Below are 18,659 nucleotides of genomic sequence, written 5' to 3'. Positions count from 1 at the left end.
AATCACAGTCCAGCTGTGTCAGGGCTCTGGGAGAATCACAGGTTTTTCATTATTATCTTGTTAAACCTTCTGTAAGTATCCTTTCTCTATTCTTTAGTATAGTTTAGTATAGTATTCTTTAATATACTATAGTAACATAAAATAATAAATTAGCCTTCTAAGAACATGGAGTCAGATTCATCATTTCCTTCCTGCCACGGGGACCCCAGAAAATACCCACATGGCGGAAGGAAAAGGATCTCCTGGAGATGCTGTGTCAGATCTGGCATTCACACTGAAGTATTTGATAGCTTGGGAAATTAAAAAGAGTTCTAATAATAATCCAGTCCTGGGGTACAGCCAGGTCATTCCCATCAGCTTTGGTGGCTGTACAGCTCCCAGTTGAGTCCCAGTTCACTTGTCTCCCCAAGCTGGAATTTTCCCTGCCTTTCACCAGCTGGCCGGTGAGGGGATCCAGTGGAGGAATGCTGTTCAGCCAAGAACTGCCCCCACTTCTATCCCCAGGGAGGACACTTCCAAAACTCTGATATAAGAAAAAGGGTGAAAAAGACTTTTAGATATCTAAACATCACCCCTGCTTTTCTTCCCATGCTCATCTTCCCTTCCCAGTCCCCTGCTCAATATTTCACTCTCCTTTTCAAGTAAAAATCTGAACAATTATGCATTTTTTGCTGTCTCAGGTTAGTAGTACACAGGCAGAAATCCTGAAGTGCTCTGTCAGAGGGCTGTTAATTATTCATGTCTGCCTCATAATTAATGTTTTAGAAGTAGGAGGGGGAAAACCCCAACCCCTTCCCAAACAGGAAAAAAACTATTCAGCTTTTCCATTGAAGGAGAAAACTATAAGACTTTGAGTTACCTGGAGGCTTTGCATGTGATTACTGTGTCTCATAATGAAACCAAAAGTCTGCAAAAATTTAAGAGCTTGGAGTAATTCCTATGTAAGTAAAAGAATACCGGGTAGAAGGCAAAATAAAACAGTGCTTGGTGTCTTTCCTAAGCAGTTAACCATGAGGTCTTGGGGAAATTAATTCCCTTTCCAGTCTCTGTTTACCTTGCTGAAATGGACTGCAAGATCTTTGGGCTGATGCTGTGTGGGTGGATGGAGCTTCTCTAAATGTTGCCTGTGGAGTGGTTTGGGTCCTTTTGGATACTGCCACAATGTAGTTGTTAATAATTCATGACAGTTCATATATTGAACACGCCTTGTTTCTCCTGGCATCAAAAGGTGGGTAAAGAGCAAGCACAAGCAGGACTCCATCTGCACCATTGCTGGAAGGCTTAACAGGGCCTAAATTTTGTCTTCCCAGTAAACTGCATGAGAATTTCCCCAGAAGTGATCAAGACTAGGTTAGACAGGTGTTGGAGCAACCTGGTCTAGTAGAAGGTGTCTCTCCCCATGGCAAGGGGTGGGAACTAAATGAGCTTTAAGGTCCCTTCCCATTTAAATAATTCCAGGATTCGATGATTAGTCATATCAATGACTTCTCAACTGAGGTTTTATTTCAAGCAAGTACCCTTTATTTAGCTTCTTTATTATTCATCTGCATGAGTTGGGAGTCAATTTATGTCAAAGATCCTTGACAGAAGAAGAAGCCAGCTGTTAGCCTGTCCTCCTGTGTATTCAGCAGAGTAACCCCAGGGGCCATGAGCATCCTCTCTGTGATGCTTCCAGATCCTCTCTTGTCAGCAGTCCCCAGCAGTCAAATCACTGTCATGTGAAGTTGAAATACTGTCACATCCAGCCAAATGAGGGTGGTGAGTCAGGGAGGCTTTGTTCAGATAGATAGAGGTCCAAAAGGAACCTGGGAGAGGACCAGGTTGGGGAATAAAAGGAGCTGGAGGGGATGAAGAGTAAAAGTCAATAAAATATCTACACCATGACCAGAGGATAAGGGGATGGGAGAAGGAGAATGGGTGAATTTTATCCAGATGTGTTTGGAGAGTGTTTGCAATAAAAAAGGAATAGTTTAGGATTAATACACCAAAACATGACTAGGAGCAATTGGCAGAGGTTGAGTAAAGAGAATAAAGATAGGTGAGTGACAGGAAAAAAATTCCTAACAAGTTCCTCTTGGATCCATCTCTCCTCAATGAAAAGACAAAAGCACTGTTTCATGGCTGTCTTCAGTTTCTGACAAGAAAAGAGTTAAAAATCTCTCTGGAAGAAATCTTTCTATCATGCTTTATCAGGCCATGGAATATGAGACCTGTCAGGTCTGCAACATGAATTTTCTGTCCTCCTCAAAAAACAAAAAAAGCATGAGAGGCTTGAGATGGTGGGTTTTTTCATTTATCCTGAATTTCAGGGATGGGATTCCAGCTCCAAAAATCTTGAAGGTTGAGGCAAATAATGGATTTTAAGAGGGGAGACCTAGTATGGCACCCTCTATCTCAGAAACCTCAGGATCATTCTCTGACCCTGAGAGCAACTGGCAAGGATTGGACATGGCCATATTTTTAACCATCTCAGTCTCCAAAACATCAGGGATGTTGCATCAGCAATAATCTTTAGGGAAGATGCCCTGCTTGGGAGCTGTCAGGGATAGGGATGTTTGGTGCCAGCTAAAAGAATGTCTGGAACAATTTCAATTATTTATGATATAATGTGGGCAATTCACTGTTTATCTTTGTGCTGTTTAATTTACCAGGATGCACATGTTGTATTGACACTTTTCCCCAAAATAAACGATGTGTTTGGGAGAAAATGAATGTTTTGCTAGAGAAAAACTATGGAAGCTCTCTTCTGAAAAGGGGAACTACTATCTTGAACATTTTGTGACTCTCTGTCCTGAACTGCTTCACTCAACAACTTCCAAGGAAATGGAGATCCATTTCCAAGCTAGCATTGCTGTAACAAAACCCTTCTTCACAAAGTCCAGTTGAAAGTTAAACTAATGTGTCACGTAAGCACACTTTAAAGAGGGGTTTTATGTCTTTTAAAAATGTAATTGGAGCTTATAAAAGTCTTTATAAATTTATATGTGAGAAAGTTATTGAGTAGTCTGAAGCACAGCTTATGCTATGGCACAGCACAGCATGGCTGCAGGCTAGAAACGGCTGCTCCAAATGCCACCGCTACCCATATTATCATGAAACTATGAATCTCTATTAATATTAAAACAAATTTTCATTAAAAAATTGTCATAACATGATTAAGTGACTTTCAAAGTTTCTTCACATTATGCATAATTTTTACAAGAGGAGAGCATTAGAATAATCTGCAGCCTGGCAGCACCTTGCGGCGAAGGGTACTGCAAACACTTGGTGGCTGCGCCTGCCAAAAGGGAGTTTCCCTCTTGGTCCCTCTAATTTGCTTTCCTTTTCTCACTGGGGAAGCAGTAGATTTTGCTTTGCTTTACTTGGGCTTGCTCAGCACCAGTCTTGTAGTTCAAGCCTTTTATTGTCTCCCTCTTCTGCTGCAGAGCAAGAGATTAACTTTTTAGGTTTCATTCCTAAATCAGCTCTAACATCTTCTCTGCGTGATGCATTTCTGCTGCAAACCCAGCCACTGCTGATGGGTTGGTGTCCACCTACCTCTGTGTCTTTGAATTGTGAAGAAATTTCAGATGGTTACTCTAATTTTGCTTTCCTTTGTATTTACTCTCTGTGTTGCCTTCAGCTGAACATCTCCCTGCTGTGAAACACCCTGACCACCATGATTCTTCTCTCAGTGTCCTCAGTCACTCTCTGGCTGTGTGTCCCCCCACACAAGGGGCAGCTTGCATGGTCACTTGTCCCCATAACCCATCCTCTGAGGGCTCCTGTGATGTAACATGGAAGGCAAATATTAAATTATTGATTGCTCAGTTACCAACTCCTCAGCTCAGCTTAAGAGATTCGGCTTTTACTCTGCTGCATTTCTGGCATTTCAGACACCCCACCAAGAGAAATTTGTTGCCCACTGGAGGACACCTTTCCATTCACCCTGCAGTCAGGGGTATGGGCAGCAAAGCCAGATCATGAAGAGTGTTATGAGTATGAAATACAAGATATTTCTTCAAGCCTTCTCCCTCAGCTTGACCATCATCTGAGGTATTTCTAAGTGCAGGGAGATAAATTTAACATTGAGGCAACATTTGCTGGCCCTAAGCTTTCTTTCCTGGCAAGGGGAAATCTGGCAAGTCCCTTGGATATTTCTTATGGCCTGGATAGATCAGAGCCAGGTGCATCAGCTGGGACTCCCTGTAATAACCAACATATTGATCCTAAAATCACAGAACGGTTTGGGTTAGCAGACACTTTAAAGATAATTTCATTCCAGCCCCTGCTATGGGCAGGGACGCCTTCCACTGCCCCAGGTTGTTCCAAACCCCATCCAACCTGGCCTTGGACACTTCCAGGGACTCTTCAGAGCTCTACCTGATGTGGGAAAAGCAGAGTGAACAAGCAGTCCTCCTCTGGCGTTTGCTGTGCTCACACTGCAGACGTTTGAATTGTTTTTTACCAAACACTTTCCAGCTCAGGATTTCTGTCTGATTTTAGTTTTCCTGAAAATATCAGCTTGTAACTGTAGGATTTGGGGAAATATTTTAAGAACACAGGGGATTTTGGAAGGCAGGGGTAGCAAACTGAAATTCCACTCTGAAGGAATCCATCTTGTCAGCCACAACCCTTTCTATTCCTGGGAAACTGTCTCAATTCTTCTTTTATTTAAAATTCAGCCCATGGTGGTGACTCAAGATCAGGGTCAAAGATCTGGTTATTTCCTAAAAGACTCATGCATGAAAAAAAATCGCTGCTACTAAGGATTCTTAATAAAAGACAGATCTGAATAATGAGCTTGGTATCTCAACAAAGATACTCACATTTACTGAAAACAGCTGAAAATTCTTAGTTCTTGGCAATTAAAATAAAGTGAACTGGTCTGGGGCCCAAGATTAAACCTGTAAAGTGTTTGATATGGTTATAATTTTGAATTAGCCTCTCTTTGGCCAACAATAAACATGGACTCTTGATATAAACATTTGGTGTCCCATTTGAAGTTCAACGCTAAATTGTTTCCTGTTTTTGAAGAGGGATAATCATAATGGATTATTACACAAACAGAAAGCATTTAGAGCTAAACAGAGTGCCTCCCCTCATACACACAGATATGGACCCTTAGGATAAATAAGTTAATGGTAAACATAAACAGGAGAGTAAATATTTGTTCTACTCCATGTTGTTGATTGGCTTGACAAATCCTTTGTGGCCCATATCTGTCGAGCAGCTCTGCACAATGCATTTGAGCTAAATTATATAACAGTTTATACAGTCACAATTGGTGAATTGTGGCTCAGACTGTAAAGCCCTATCCTGTAATCCTGCCATATTTCTAAAGCAAATTGCTCCTTAATTGAAACCTGCTTCTATATAAAAAATACAGCCTTCACAATGAGTCATCCTTTTCTCCCCCTTACAGTTTGCAAAGGTTTCCAGCAGTTTAAAGGGAGGGTTAATTTTGCATTAAGACCATTGCCTCCTAGTTTCTTTCAAATAAAGCCAGGAGAAGTTCAGGGGAAGGCTCTCCTCTGATAATGAAGCTCTCCACGTTAATGATGCGTGCAGGCTCCCTCAGATCCTCTGAATTAGAAATACTCGTGTGTGCCAGTGCTCTTCTACTTCATTAGCATTAAAGAGAGGTAGATTGGTGGCTATTTAGGGCGCAGTGAAATCACTGGCTATTTAGGGCAAATGGAAATGGTGCTAATTGTAGCTGGTAATTCCATTAGTAGGGTACTTCCATTTTGGTGCCTTTTTGGCATGGAGGTGAAAAAACAACACACTGACATCCTTTCAAGGGGAGTGTATCTCAGGCTTATTTTGTCCTTGCACCAGTTAAATTGTACACTGAGCTGAGAAGCTTTCTTTTTTTCCCTAAATTTTTGGTTTGGTGGTGGGCAGCCTGTCAGAAGTCGGAAATGAATTTATGGGTGGCAACACCTCAAGCAACTCATGTAAAAGACAAGGACACAAATTTCCAGGTCAAGAAAACCCTTGAGATTCCAGGCCATAAGGTATCTACTGTTCCTTTTCCTTCCTGGGTCATCAACATGAGCCAGGTGTGCCCAGGTGGGCAAGAGGCCAAAGGCACCTGGGCTGTCCCAGCTCTGGGATGGCAGCAGGAGCAGGGCAGTGCTGTCCCCTGTGCTGGCACTGCTGGGGCACCTTCAGTGCTGGGGACAGCTCTGGGACCCTCATGGCAAGAGACACATTGAGGGGCTGGAGAGTGTCCAGGGAAGGGAGCAGAGCTGGGGAAGGGGCTGGAGCACCAGGAGGGGCTGAGGGAGCTGGGAAAGGGGCTCAGCCTGGAGAAAAGGAGGCTCAGGGGGGACCTTGTGGCTCTGCACAATTCCCTCTGCCGCTTCCCAAGGAAGGGGCAGCCATGGGGTCAGGGGTGTGGGGATGTGGCCAGGCTTTACTTCTAGGGAACAAGGCGCCGGACAAGAGTACATGGCCCTAAAATGCACCAGGAGAGGTTTAGATTGAACATTAAAAAGAATTTCCCCATGGAAAAGGAGATCAGGCATTGAAATTGACTTTGTGGGGCAGTGGTACTCATAACTCTCTAAAAATAGAGTTAAATCTCCATGCCCGGAGGGATTGAAAGCACATGTAAATGTGGCATTTTGGGACATAGTGTAGAGGTGGCCTTGGCAATGTTGGGTTAATGGTTGGACTCGATGATCTCAGAGGTCTTTTCAAACTTAAATGATTCTATGATTCTATAACTTGTCTAAGTAGTCACACAGGAAAAGATGTATTTAACTTAACTGTAGCCATCTGGAAGTTCACTATCCAGTTTAAGATATTTATTTGGTGTCTTCTAAATATTGGTCTCCAACATGAATGGATTCACAGTTAATTCACTTGTTAGTGAATTCACATTTCCATTCACTAGGTATTGGATTTACACGGCTGGTGTGGAATTGCCACCTAACATTCTAACAGGTCAGACTTGTATCCCAGCTGGATTGTCCCTTCCAAGCTTTCTTCTCTGTCTTTACTTCTCTTGGAAATGTTGAGGAGAGTGTCCCAGTAAAAGTGATTCAAGCTGTTCTCTTCAGAACTCTCCAGAGATGAAAAATAAAATAAATAAAGAGTAAAACCATGTGAATTTATGCTGCAGAGAGGATGGGTCTGAGTCTTTGTCACTTGCTGTGACATTGGGCATCTTTGCAACTCCATAAGGCTCCTTCTGATGTGCAGAGTTTCGCATTGTGTGTGGTGTTCTTCTGCTGCTAGATACCTGTGCAGGTGCTGATAGCTGTGGCAATAATGTGCTTGTTGTCATTTACTTGCTTAATTAGCAGCTTAATATCCTGGTCCAGTTAATGCCCATAACAGGAGGTTTATTAGTGGTACAAAAGCTGTTTAAGCCTTATAAACTCCTTCCAGTTTCATTGGTCTGCCAATATCTTCTGGTTGAGTGATTCTTTGCTGATTCACACGTCGTTTTGCCACTGCTGTTTCTCAGCTGAATGTTTCTGGGTAACCAGAAAGTGATTTGACAAAGTGACAGACACTAGAATAACAACAACAAAAAAAGAAAAAAAAAATCACTGAACTGATTTTAAAAGAGAAAAGAAAAATACATCTGGGATGACTGCTCTGGTGATTTTGCATCATCTCCAAAGCACTTGTGGGAAAAATAAAAACAACAAACCGACCAAAAATTCCAAATACAGGCAAATTGCAGGATGACACGAGTTTTAGCACTGTCTTGGGTTAGTAAGCCATATCCAGTCTGAGTGGTTACATAATATGCTGAGATGCGTAGTTGTAAGGTAATGCTTCAAATATTGAGAAAAATTATTCAAGGGATGCTTAAAAGAGGAGATTTTTAAAGCTTATTGTCAGTTCAAATGCCTAAACTGAGAGGAGTCTACTGCAACCTTAAATCTAAAGGGTTTATGACCCCTCATGATACCAGTGCTAATGTTGATCTGTGCAGTAAGGGTTTTTTCTCCTGAGTAGACTGGTCACAAAATAGGAGTGCCAAGTTCTAGTGAAAAAGGGGGTTGGGTTCTCATTTGGATGCTCATAAGAACTGCTGTACTAAAAGTTCACCCATTTTGTGAAAGATTTAATCAATCCTCAGCAGCCCCAGCTTTGACTGCAGGCAGAGACCAGCTCTTGGAATTACACAGGACTTTTAGTGAAACTTTTGACCACTCAGATGGGAGTGAATAATCACAGATCACAGAATGGTTTGGGTTGGAAGGGACCCTAAATATCACCTCATTCGAACTCCTTGCCACAGGGAGGGACACTTCCACTAGACCAGGTTACTCCAAACCCTACCCAGCCAGGGCTGATGATAATAAGAAGACTCCACCAAATTTCATGAAGATCCTAAAAGTTGAACCTGAGGCCCATTAGTCTGGCAGAGGGAAAATACTCTGGCAATGTAGAAGTTGGTACCCTGGCTGTTACATCTGCTCTACCCTCCTCCTTTACTCCTACATGCTGTGTCTCTCCTTTTCTTTCTCCCGTTACAGCAACTGGGGCAAAATATTGTTTCTTATGGCATTTAAAAAGAATTACAAAAATGGAGACACATTCTAAGGGAGATCCAGCACAGCTGCTGTAATTCAAATAAAAATAAAACTGCACAGGTTGCAAAATAACAGAGTTCAATGTAACAATGTAAGTTTTTTTTCTTTTCCTGCAGAAAAGAGGCTCCTGAGATTCCCTATAATTTAACTGTGACTGACAGTAGGAATAAGTCAAACACAGTCAATTATGTCCCTGATACTTTATCAAACCTGTATGGCTGGATGGCTCTTCTCCTGGATAAAGAGACTTACACGTTGACATTTGACAACCCTTTGGTCAGCAAACAGCTCCAGGTAACATGGGAAGGCTTTATAATTTCAAAATTATATCTGGAAGAGATAATCATGCTTTCATCTCTTTGGATGAGCAGAGAGAAATAAAATAGAGTTAAGTGCACTGAGAAAGTCTCTCTGTATTTATAGGTTTAGATAAGATGACTGATAAGCTCTCTTTTATCTCTTAGATAAGACCTCAGTAGTCACATGGAGTAGGAAGGTCATGGAATCATGGAATGGTTTGGGTTGGAAAGGACCTTAAAGCTCATCCGGTTCTAGCCCCTGCCATGGGCAGGGACACCTTCCACTAGACCAGGTTGCTCTAAGCCCCATCCCACCTGGCCATGGACACTTGATGATTTTGGATATCTCAGGTGAATGTTCAGTAAGGTGCTTAGGAACCTACAGGATTTTTGCTGCCTTAAGACATGTTGAAGTACAGTTTTCAGAAGGCATTGATTCTCCTCACCTTTCAAAGGTGATGAGGGGAGTTGATTTTTTTTTTCTTCTGCATTTACCATCACCTCCTGCTTAGTTTTGCATCTCTTTTCCTGTTTTCAACACATTTTGCCTGTGAGGAGCACCACCCTCCTTACCCCTTTATGCTGCACTCCATGGAGCTCTAATCCCAGACTCAGACTCGTTTCCTTTGGTTCCCTCTTCTTCAGTATTCAGTGACATTTAGCAACTTCAAGGCTGGGAATTACCTGCTGGTGGAACACAGGGATCTTCCTGCCCATCTTGAGGCTGTGGTGTCCTGTGGGACAAGGAGAGGACAGCCAGTCCAGCTGGTACCTTCCTACGGCCACCACAGGAGCTGTGATTGGCATCTCGACAGCAGGATGGGGAAGTTCACTTATCTGGGTAAGTGCAGTGTGGGGGTTGCAATCTACATTTGTGATCAGGAATGGTGACAGAGCTGATGTCTCGTTAATTTAAACCCCAAATCTACTCAAGACCATGTCACAGACATTTCTTTTATGAAAAATCCTCTCTTAGGATTTTCCTGCTCAAGCTGAGAAGTTCAGCAGCCAGACATAAACAATAGGTTATCTGCTTCTGTGGAATGCAGCAGGTCAGTTCTGGATTGGCCCAGATTGAGTGTTTGGAGGTAATGGCCAATCCGGAACTGAGCTCTCTCAGACACAGTCCGAGAGAGCAAGGTTTGTTGATCATTCTTTACTTTCTATTCTTAGGTAGCTAGCAGCTTCTGGAAACTCTCCCTTGCTTTTTCTTTTTAGTATAGTTATAATAGATGTATATATCATAACTTAATAAATCAAGCCTTCTGATCATGGAGCCCATCTCGTCTCTTCCTTCACCCCGAAAACCTTGTGGCCTACCGGTGACAAGACCAGCTTTCAATGGCCTTTCAATAAGTGAAAGGTCCTTCAAAATGCTGATCAAGTAGGTAAGTGCACATCAGGTCCATCCCTAACTCCTCTATCTGATGCCTGACCTAGAAACAAAAGGAATGTGCCATAAATAGAGGGTGATGTGACATCTGTTGTATTTGAGTTGGCTTTTTTTGCGTGCTAAAGGCATTAAATTCCACCAATGACCCCTGCTGTCAGCTGGTCCTGTATCACAGGTATTATTATTAAAACATGCTCATCTTGCTAGGTTGAGCCCACTGAAGGGAGTAAGATTACTGGGAGAGAATATTTTCTAGGGCTGGAAACTTCCAAAGACACCTTAAACCTTTACCTATGTGCCTTTGTACATGAGATCATGGAGTGTGGTGGAAATTTTTTTTTTAAGAAATGGACATTTTCTATAATAGCCATTCTCAAGTAAATAATTTTATAAATATCTAAGCTCTATATGTCAAAGGCAAGGTAATGATTGTTGCCTTTATTAATAGCAGCAGAACTAGAAATCACAAACATATTTTGGTGTCTTTGAGAAGATTATCTTCTCCTTCATGACTCATACCAGGAAAGCAAAGATGATGATTTTCATTATAACACATTATTTTTATCTTCCATTCCATTAAATTTAATAAATTTCCCTTGATTTTGCACTACTGAGGTGGCATGCAAATGGCTTTCTCATGTAGGATACCTTTAGAACAATCATTGTGACAGTGGAGAGGAAAACAAGCCTGGAGTCAGGGCAGGCAATCCACTGAGCTTGGTCTGGCAACAGTGAAAATCAACCAGGGTGTAAAATCATATTTGTAGAGAACTGGGAAAACCCAAAACTTAACCTCAGTCTGAGGATCACACTTTCCGTGTTCACCTCTGGTCCTTCAGCAACTGCCACAGCAAAGCTTGAGTTTAACATTTTAGCTCTAAAAATGGGCTGGATGTACCCAGGCTTCAAATGATAAAAGATCCCTGTGCTTGCTAAATCCCAAACTGTACTGGTCACCACCTGGGAGTCTGCCTGGTCTAGCCAAAGCTGTGCCAGGAATTTGGCTAGCATTATAACCATGTAGATTATTGGGGTCCTGGTCTTAGGTCTGTGTCCTGGCCCTATTTTGATACAGTACAAGTGTAGATTGGCTACTGTAAATTTAGCGGTTGTGTCTAAGCCTTACCAGAGATCAAGTCAAGTATTTACTGAAGGAAAAAAAAGTTTTATTATTTCTGTTTACTAAGAGTGCAAATTTGTTCCTTCAGACAAAAGGTGACTGCATTTCAGCTTGCATATCCTGATTTGCACTGTCAGAGCAGCATGGGAAAGCTGAGAGGATAGCATCTGTAGCTTGGCCTCTGCTGTTGAAAATAGAGGAGATGAGTCTTGGGAAGACTGGGACAAAAGTGGTCTGGCTGGCACATGCCACCCTTGCATCACAGAGACTTTCTTGTCCTTCTCTTGCCTTACTTTCATCTTGATTTTTATTACATGAAGAGCTTGTTGTGGTTCCTCATTTTAATAGAGAGAGAAACAATAATGCAAAATACACAAGGGGAAATTTATGAAAACACCTAACATGCATAATTCATGCTGTGAATATTTTCTGTGAGGACTTTTATAGGAGTGAGATCAATAATTCAGTGTCGGGTACCTAATATCTATGCTGTGGGTATAGGATAAAAGTTTGAAACAAAGCAGATTCCTGGCCCTGGTGTGAGATTTCTCTCCTCTCCGCTGTGCGGGCTGAGAGGGTGAGGATAATTAGCCAGCAGAGCAGATTCATGGCATGTGGTGGACTTTCCATCACTCCGGGTCCTTAGAAGATGCTTGGCTGTCTTTTCAGGGAAATGTGTTCCAGCTCTGCGAGAAGCTATTAGAAACCTCATGAGGCAAGATTCATGCTCCATAGGAGGTCAGAGAAAGCTGCCACAATGGTCCCTTCTGGCCTTAAAACCCCACCAGTCCACACACCCACCCAGAGAGGACAAGGCTGGAAGGTCTGGCCTTCCTGCCGTCTTCCTGCCTAAATCTGCAAGTTGGCTCTTTTAGAATTTTTTTCTTTTTTAATATTTTATTTACATTTAACTATATGAAATAATTAGCCAACTAATTAATCCCGTTTACAAGCTTTGTCGGATTCTTCAGCTGTCAGTCATGCCCGAGCCCGGGGCCGGCGTTGAGCCTCAGCTCCCTCCTTCATCAGACTTGGTCTCTATGGCTACAGGCTGCATCTGCTGACACCCCACTCTCTATTTACTGCTTAATTAAGAATTTCACGCTCAGCCCTTATCTGCTGCTAAGAACAAGAACACACTGTTAAGAAACTCCAAATTTAGGCTGCTGCACAAGGAAAGCCTTTCTTGTTGTCCTGACTGCGTGGAGCCTCTTTAACTACCCTCTTGGCAACTGCGCTGCCACCCTTCAGTCAAAAATCATTAAATGGGGCAGAGATAATGAGCATGTAGCATATCAAAAGGAGGATGTTTGCTCGGGCTAAGGAGGAAAAGCTGTAAGGACCTATAAGCAGCCGCCACTTCAAAGGGAAAAGGGGCTGATAAAGAGTCATTTGTTCCTGTTTGACTTATGTAAAAGGTCTGGTATGTCGCAGCCCCGTCTAGCAGACGCGGGTCCCCCCTCTGCAGGCTCGTGTGTCAGCGCTGGGGCAGCTGGGCGCAAACAGCATCAGCCCGAGCATAAAATCACTTTACTCCATGGCCACAATGGGCACTTGTAGGGGGTGGCAGGGGAACAATGGCAAGACAATTATTGCAGCTGCTCGGGAGGCCCATAATTCTTCCTGCCCAAAGTCGGCCGGCGTATTAGTCATCCTCCGACTTTTGGAAGCGCTTCGGTGGGGTTTCGACAGCTGCTGGTGTACCACCTCTTTGCAATAATTGTACATTCTGGCTAGGGTCAACTCACTTTTGACCCTCTGCTTTTGTGCCCTTCAGAAAGCCTTTTAGGGCAAACTGTGGGGAAGTGGCAGGGGTGCGTTACATCCAGGAATTAACGCCGGTAAATATGGATCAGATGCCAGCTCATTAATGGGCAGGCTCCTGGATTCACACAGCCCTTTTACTGGGGCCTGCATGGGGGAGAAAATGGGGAGAAGGGGAAGGAAAACGCCGTGACTGAGAAGATATTGTTATTCAAATGAAGCAGGCAGCCAAATGAAGCCACCTTGGCCAGAAGTCTCCGTTGGGCTCAGTCTTTCCCCATGCCCTCTTCAGTCCTGCCTGGCATCATGCAAGTGTTTGTTTATCTTTGTGAGGAGAAAGAAAAGGTCTGTCTAGCACAAAAGGCAAGAAAATAGACCTTATGGAGGGGATTAAAGGAGTTAAGTTGCACTGATGCTTGGAGTCTTGTAAATTAGGCTTGGGAGAGAATGCAGGGGGTGCTGAATGGGGAGAAATAATTGTAATGGAGAATGTTTCTGTTGTATGAGCAATGATCCTATTAACAAAGATAGTCACTGCTACCTACATACATGAAACTCTGTTAACCAGCCTCCAAGCCGCTTTAAAAATCCCCTTTTCAGACCATTTTAAAGGAATCTGCATCAAAGGACAGGTAACCCCATGTCCCTTCTGGGTTCTGGGTGAAGGGGAGGCTTAGGAAGCTTGAAGCATTCTGTGCCAGTCATTTCTACATCACCAGCTTTGCTTTGACATGGTTCATAGCATCACCCTGATTTTCTCTGGGGCACCCTATGTGCTAAGAGAAGTGATTCTCAAAGGTCACTGTGGGCCTGCAATTGTGGTGTGACTCTGAAAAACACATGGGCTGTGGCTCAACCACATTTCAAGGGAGTGAAACATGATATGACCATGCTGATTCAAAAAAACCAAAAATAACACTTATTATAACAAGGGTGGTGGAAAGAAACATCCCACTGGGACATCTGGGATATTTTTTAGGAGGAATAGCCTTTGTAAATTGCAATAATAACATTATGAGCTTTTTAAGTCTGTTACAAATTTCAGCATATGGTGCCACAGCATGGTACTGCTCCTTGGTTAAGGTCTCTGGGCAATACTGGAACTGGCTAAAAACCAGAAAGATGTTGTTTTCCTTTAGTTCACTTTTGAAATGTTTAAACAGTTTTGTTTTGGAATGAAATAAAGTGCTGGCTTCCTTCACCTCCAGATTTCTCTTGGCTTTTTTTCCCCCTAAAATTTGAAGTGCTGGACAGAAACATTATTGAAAACATCACAGAAAGGATTATCAAACTTTTTATTTATCCCAAATACATTTTTCAGTAGACACAACTTTTATGCAGATGGGTCATCCTGCTGACTTTGCTCAGGCTGCTCATGTGTGAGTTGTTAAGAGGGCCTAAGGCTGAACCTCACATTACTGCTGTGTCAGAAGCAGGTTTACAATTTCCATAGTTCTTAAAAAAATAATTTGATTATACTTATTGTCTTTTCTAGATTCCTAAAGAATGACCTCACTTCCATTAGGCTCTGTGGGTTTCTGTAATTGCTTTGTATAGGAGGAAAACACTCTAAAGAATGTTTGTTTCTAATATGAAAATACAGAAAATAAATAAACACAGATATTTTCTGCAGCCCTATTGCTTGAGGGTAAAGGCAAATCCTAGGTGAAAGACATGAAGAATGGAGTTAATTCTTTACAGAGGACTGATTGTACAGGGATGAATCTTTTCTTCCAGCCAGATAAAAGTCACCCATATCTGTTGTTTCAGAGGGCCGGTTGACCAGATGTGGGCTGCTCAGCGACCTCCATGAAATGAAAGTCAGTTCTTTGCAAAGACGCGCCCCTTGTAATCATAGAATCATAAAATTATTTATGTTGGAAAAGACCTTCAGGGTCACCAGGTCCAGCCTGTGACCCATCCCCACCTTGTCACCCAGACCAGAGCACTGAGTGCCACATCCAGGAATTTTTTTAACAGTTCCAGGTGTGGTGACTCTACAAAATTCCTGGACAGTCTGTAGCAATGTTTAACCACCCTTCCAAAAAAGAAATTCTTCCTGATGCCCAACCTGAACCTCCCCTAGTGCAGCTTGAGGCCATTTCCTCTTGTCCTCTTGCTCATTACCTGGGAGAAGAGACCAACACCCACCTGGCTACGACCTCACTCCAGGGAGTTGCAGAGAGCAATAGGATCCTCCCTGGGACTCTTTTTTTCTCCAGGCTGAGACCCCCCTCTACCTCATTCCCTCAGTTGCTCAATTTTGTAATAGACACAAAGAGACAAAACAACCTTCTCTTGGTTAGTGAGCTCCTGTCCTTCTGGTATGGAAGCAGAGAAACCAGAGAGTGCAGCAGCTACAGAAATAAGATGATAAAATGCCCTTATAATCCTGTCAGGGTGATTTTTTGATTATGTGATGTCTGCAGAAGGAATTTTACACAAATGCCAATCTGCTGTAAGTAGGAATCTGTGTCCATCAACCCAAAGACTTATATACATATATATGTATGGTATATGTATTTGTGTATATATATATTTTTCTATATGTATATCTATATCTATCTATATATATCTTTTATGTATATACATGTGTGTGTGTGTATATATATATATGCGTGTATATATATATATATATATAAAAATAAAATTGTATCTATCCAGTTATAGGTATATAAAATGGGTTCTTACACATCTTCTCCCTAACACATTGTCCTCATTATATCACACTTCTGGGTATGTCCTGCAGAAAATCCTCACAGGGGATGACAAAACACCCTCTCCTAGGTTCTCCTGTTTCTAGAGGTGTGTCTCACTGTGTTGTTGATTGTGCTGTCTAAAAAGTTTTGATTTCCCGGTGATGGATGTTAGCCCAATTGATGTTAAATAGCGTGGAGCTGCTTGTTATTTGTAAGTCAGGCTATTGGAGCCATTTATCCTAGTTTCAGCCCTTCCTAATATCCACAGGCAAAATTCCAAGTCACTGCAAAGCTGATAAAAGACTGAGTTGCTCCTCCTTCATGTTCACTCAAGGAGCCCTGAACCAGGAAAAGTTACCAGCAGTATCATCCAGAAGGCCTGTATTTATGATCCACAGCCCAAACATCCAGGAGGAGCTGTAATAAGACAGAAAATTGATGAGCCTTATAAAGGTTTTATACAACTAAACCCTGAAGCCTTATAACTACATTTTGCCAAGAGTCACCTTAATTCAATGTTTACTAATGATGTCCTTCATCTGTAGCGCCTGTATCTCTTCCTGTCCTGCAAAACCCAGTGATAACCTACTCAGCAGCAAAACAAAACCACCAGAAGGACTGTGTCACTGTAGCCTGGATTAATCCCAAGGCCTTTACCTTTCTTGATCAGTTTTTAGGAGCATTTGTGGGAAAAGGCAACAAAACACTGCTGATTTACAACTGATGCACTTTACATCCCATTGATGTAAATAATTGTACAAGTTACAAGGATGTGGAGAGTTCTGGGGAGAATTCTGTCCCTGATTCCTATGCTCATGTCAAGAGTATAGATAACTTATAATGGTTTGAATTGTCATGCTCTCTCATGGTGGGATGACACTTCAAATAGGAGAAACTTTTATTATTGCCCTGACTCTGGACGTGGCAGTGATAAAACTCTGTGCTGAATTAAGTCTTAATTGTTCCTTTCTACACCATATAAGGGGATTGAACCCCATTATGAGGTCTATACACCATATTGATCAAATTTTATGTCCCCTCAGGATTTAATTAGAACAGCTTTTCTCTGAAAAATACAAACATCCTTAATTAGATGATTTCACTCTAATTCCTGCAAAAGTAAGCAAAAAAACCCAAAACAAAACAAACAAAACAAAAAAAAACACCAAAAAAACAACCAAAAAAAACCCAAACCAAACAAACCTCACAAAATATATTTAGGTGAAAAAGAATAATGTCAAGGCTTGGTTGTCTTGTTTTTCCTAAGCCTATTTCATCAGCTTTGGCAACTGTTTTGCCCTGTGTGAGAAGGAAAAACACCATAACCATAAAAGTACACACAGATGTATTGTCTGAAAGCCACAAGAGATGTGTCAGAGGCTTTAAATTAGCAGTTTCACGTCATGTTTTTCCCCTCAAATGTTCACCTTGTGGCCACTCAAGGCATGCTGCTGTGCAGTGTGAGCTCTGTGTGATGGTTTGGGGCAGATTGATTTGACTGATACGTGGATCAGATCCCAGCTACCGTTGGGAGAGAAGGTGTCACTGAAGAACAGGGCTGAGGCACCTGATTACTAATTAATCAGACATGAGAAAAACCTCATGGAATCAGTTTCTATTTAATTATGGAAGCCTCATTTGGCATAGGAGCATATGCTGCTAACTCAATCGAGTGCTTTCAACTGACATCAAATAGTAATTATCAGGAAGAATCAAGTTTTTTGATTATTCATACTAATTTATTGAACACTTAAAATTAATGAACCTCAGTTATTTTAAATTTGCTCAGTTGCACTGGGAGAAAAGGAGGGAGGTAGGAAAGGACGGGTTTCACAATTTAAAAGTACAGAGACTTGTTTAAAGATAAAATAAGTAAATTACAATATGGCATGAAATCCCATTGGTGGGTTGATGCACACAGAGGAAAGTTCCAGGCATGTTCTGGAACTGAGGAAAGTTCTGACAATGGCTTCATTGATACAATTCTTCTACCCCCCAAAAAAATCTTCCAACAACACTTTAGGGTCACCATAAGGGGCTGGGCAGAGGACAGGAGATTTATTTGTTTGTCAGAGTGTTTCTATTTTAACTGACAGTTGTTCCAGTCTGGTGACTGAAAGGAAGTGCCTTTATATGCCACTGGACATGAAGAGGAGGTGGGATTTTAGCTGGGTCTGAAGCAGCTTTCTCCTGCTCCTCTTTGATTTGCATTATTCTGGCCCTTCTCCTGCTGACAATACATGGGCACAAAGGTTACCACTGTGATAATTGCTGCTGACCCCTTTTCACAGCAGAGAACACAGGGTCCCTGTCTCCAGTCTATAAAATCTGGCTAATTAAAGCATCTCTTTCAGATACCAGATTTTGAGGGGAAAAAAAAAATCAAAACCAAACTACAAAACAAAAGCTGTATTTCACTGTTTGAGCCAGTTAATACATTATGCATTCAATGGTGTGATATCACTTATGTGAGTGGAACTGCTGTGGATTTATAGTGGGATAAATGAGATTCGAGTTCCAGCCTAGAATTTCTGATTGTTGAATGTTTTCTTTTTAGCTGTTTTTAATGAGTTGTCTTGAGACCTTCCGTGTCTGTAAATTAAAATGTGTTTGTTTAATCCTTTCTCAATGCATAAAAAAAGGACAAAAATTGCTTAGAAAACATGTATAGTTGCTCTTAAAGAAAATGTTTTTTGTAATAAATGTATAATGTTGTCAGGAATTCATGCGTGGAAATGGATTTGTTAATTTTTTCTGTGTTAATTTGGAAGGCCTTACTGTAACTCCCTAAAATTCTCTGTGTTCAGTCACAGGAGCTGACTTAATTCAGGTCACACTGAAAGA

At 41.8% G+C, this 18,659-nt stretch overlaps 1 protein-coding gene across 1 annotated transcript in view; it reads left to right on the top strand.

Moving 5' to 3' along the window:
* Positions 1-18,659, top strand: part of PKHD1 (PKHD1 ciliary IPT domain containing fibrocystin/polyductin) — a 238,627-nt gene that overhangs the window by 123,158 nt on the left and 96,810 nt on the right. The window contains 3 exon segments of the mRNA XM_031060250.1: positions 8,657-8,834; positions 9,485-9,680; positions 18,623-18,659. The exon segment at positions 18,623-18,659 is cut by the window's right edge and continues 35 nt beyond it. Coding sequence (XP_030916110.1) covers positions 8,657-8,834; positions 9,485-9,680; positions 18,623-18,659 — 411 coding nt within the window.

The sequence above is a fragment of the Geospiza fortis genome, unplaced genomic scaffold (genome assembly GCF_000277835.1).
Source record: "Geospiza fortis unplaced genomic scaffold, GeoFor_1.0 scaffold106, whole genome shotgun sequence".
NCBI lineage: Eukaryota > Metazoa > Chordata > Aves > Passeriformes > Thraupidae > Geospiza > Geospiza fortis.
Note: the sequence above shows the minus strand (reverse complement) of the source record. Positions and strands in the feature narration are given on the sequence as shown.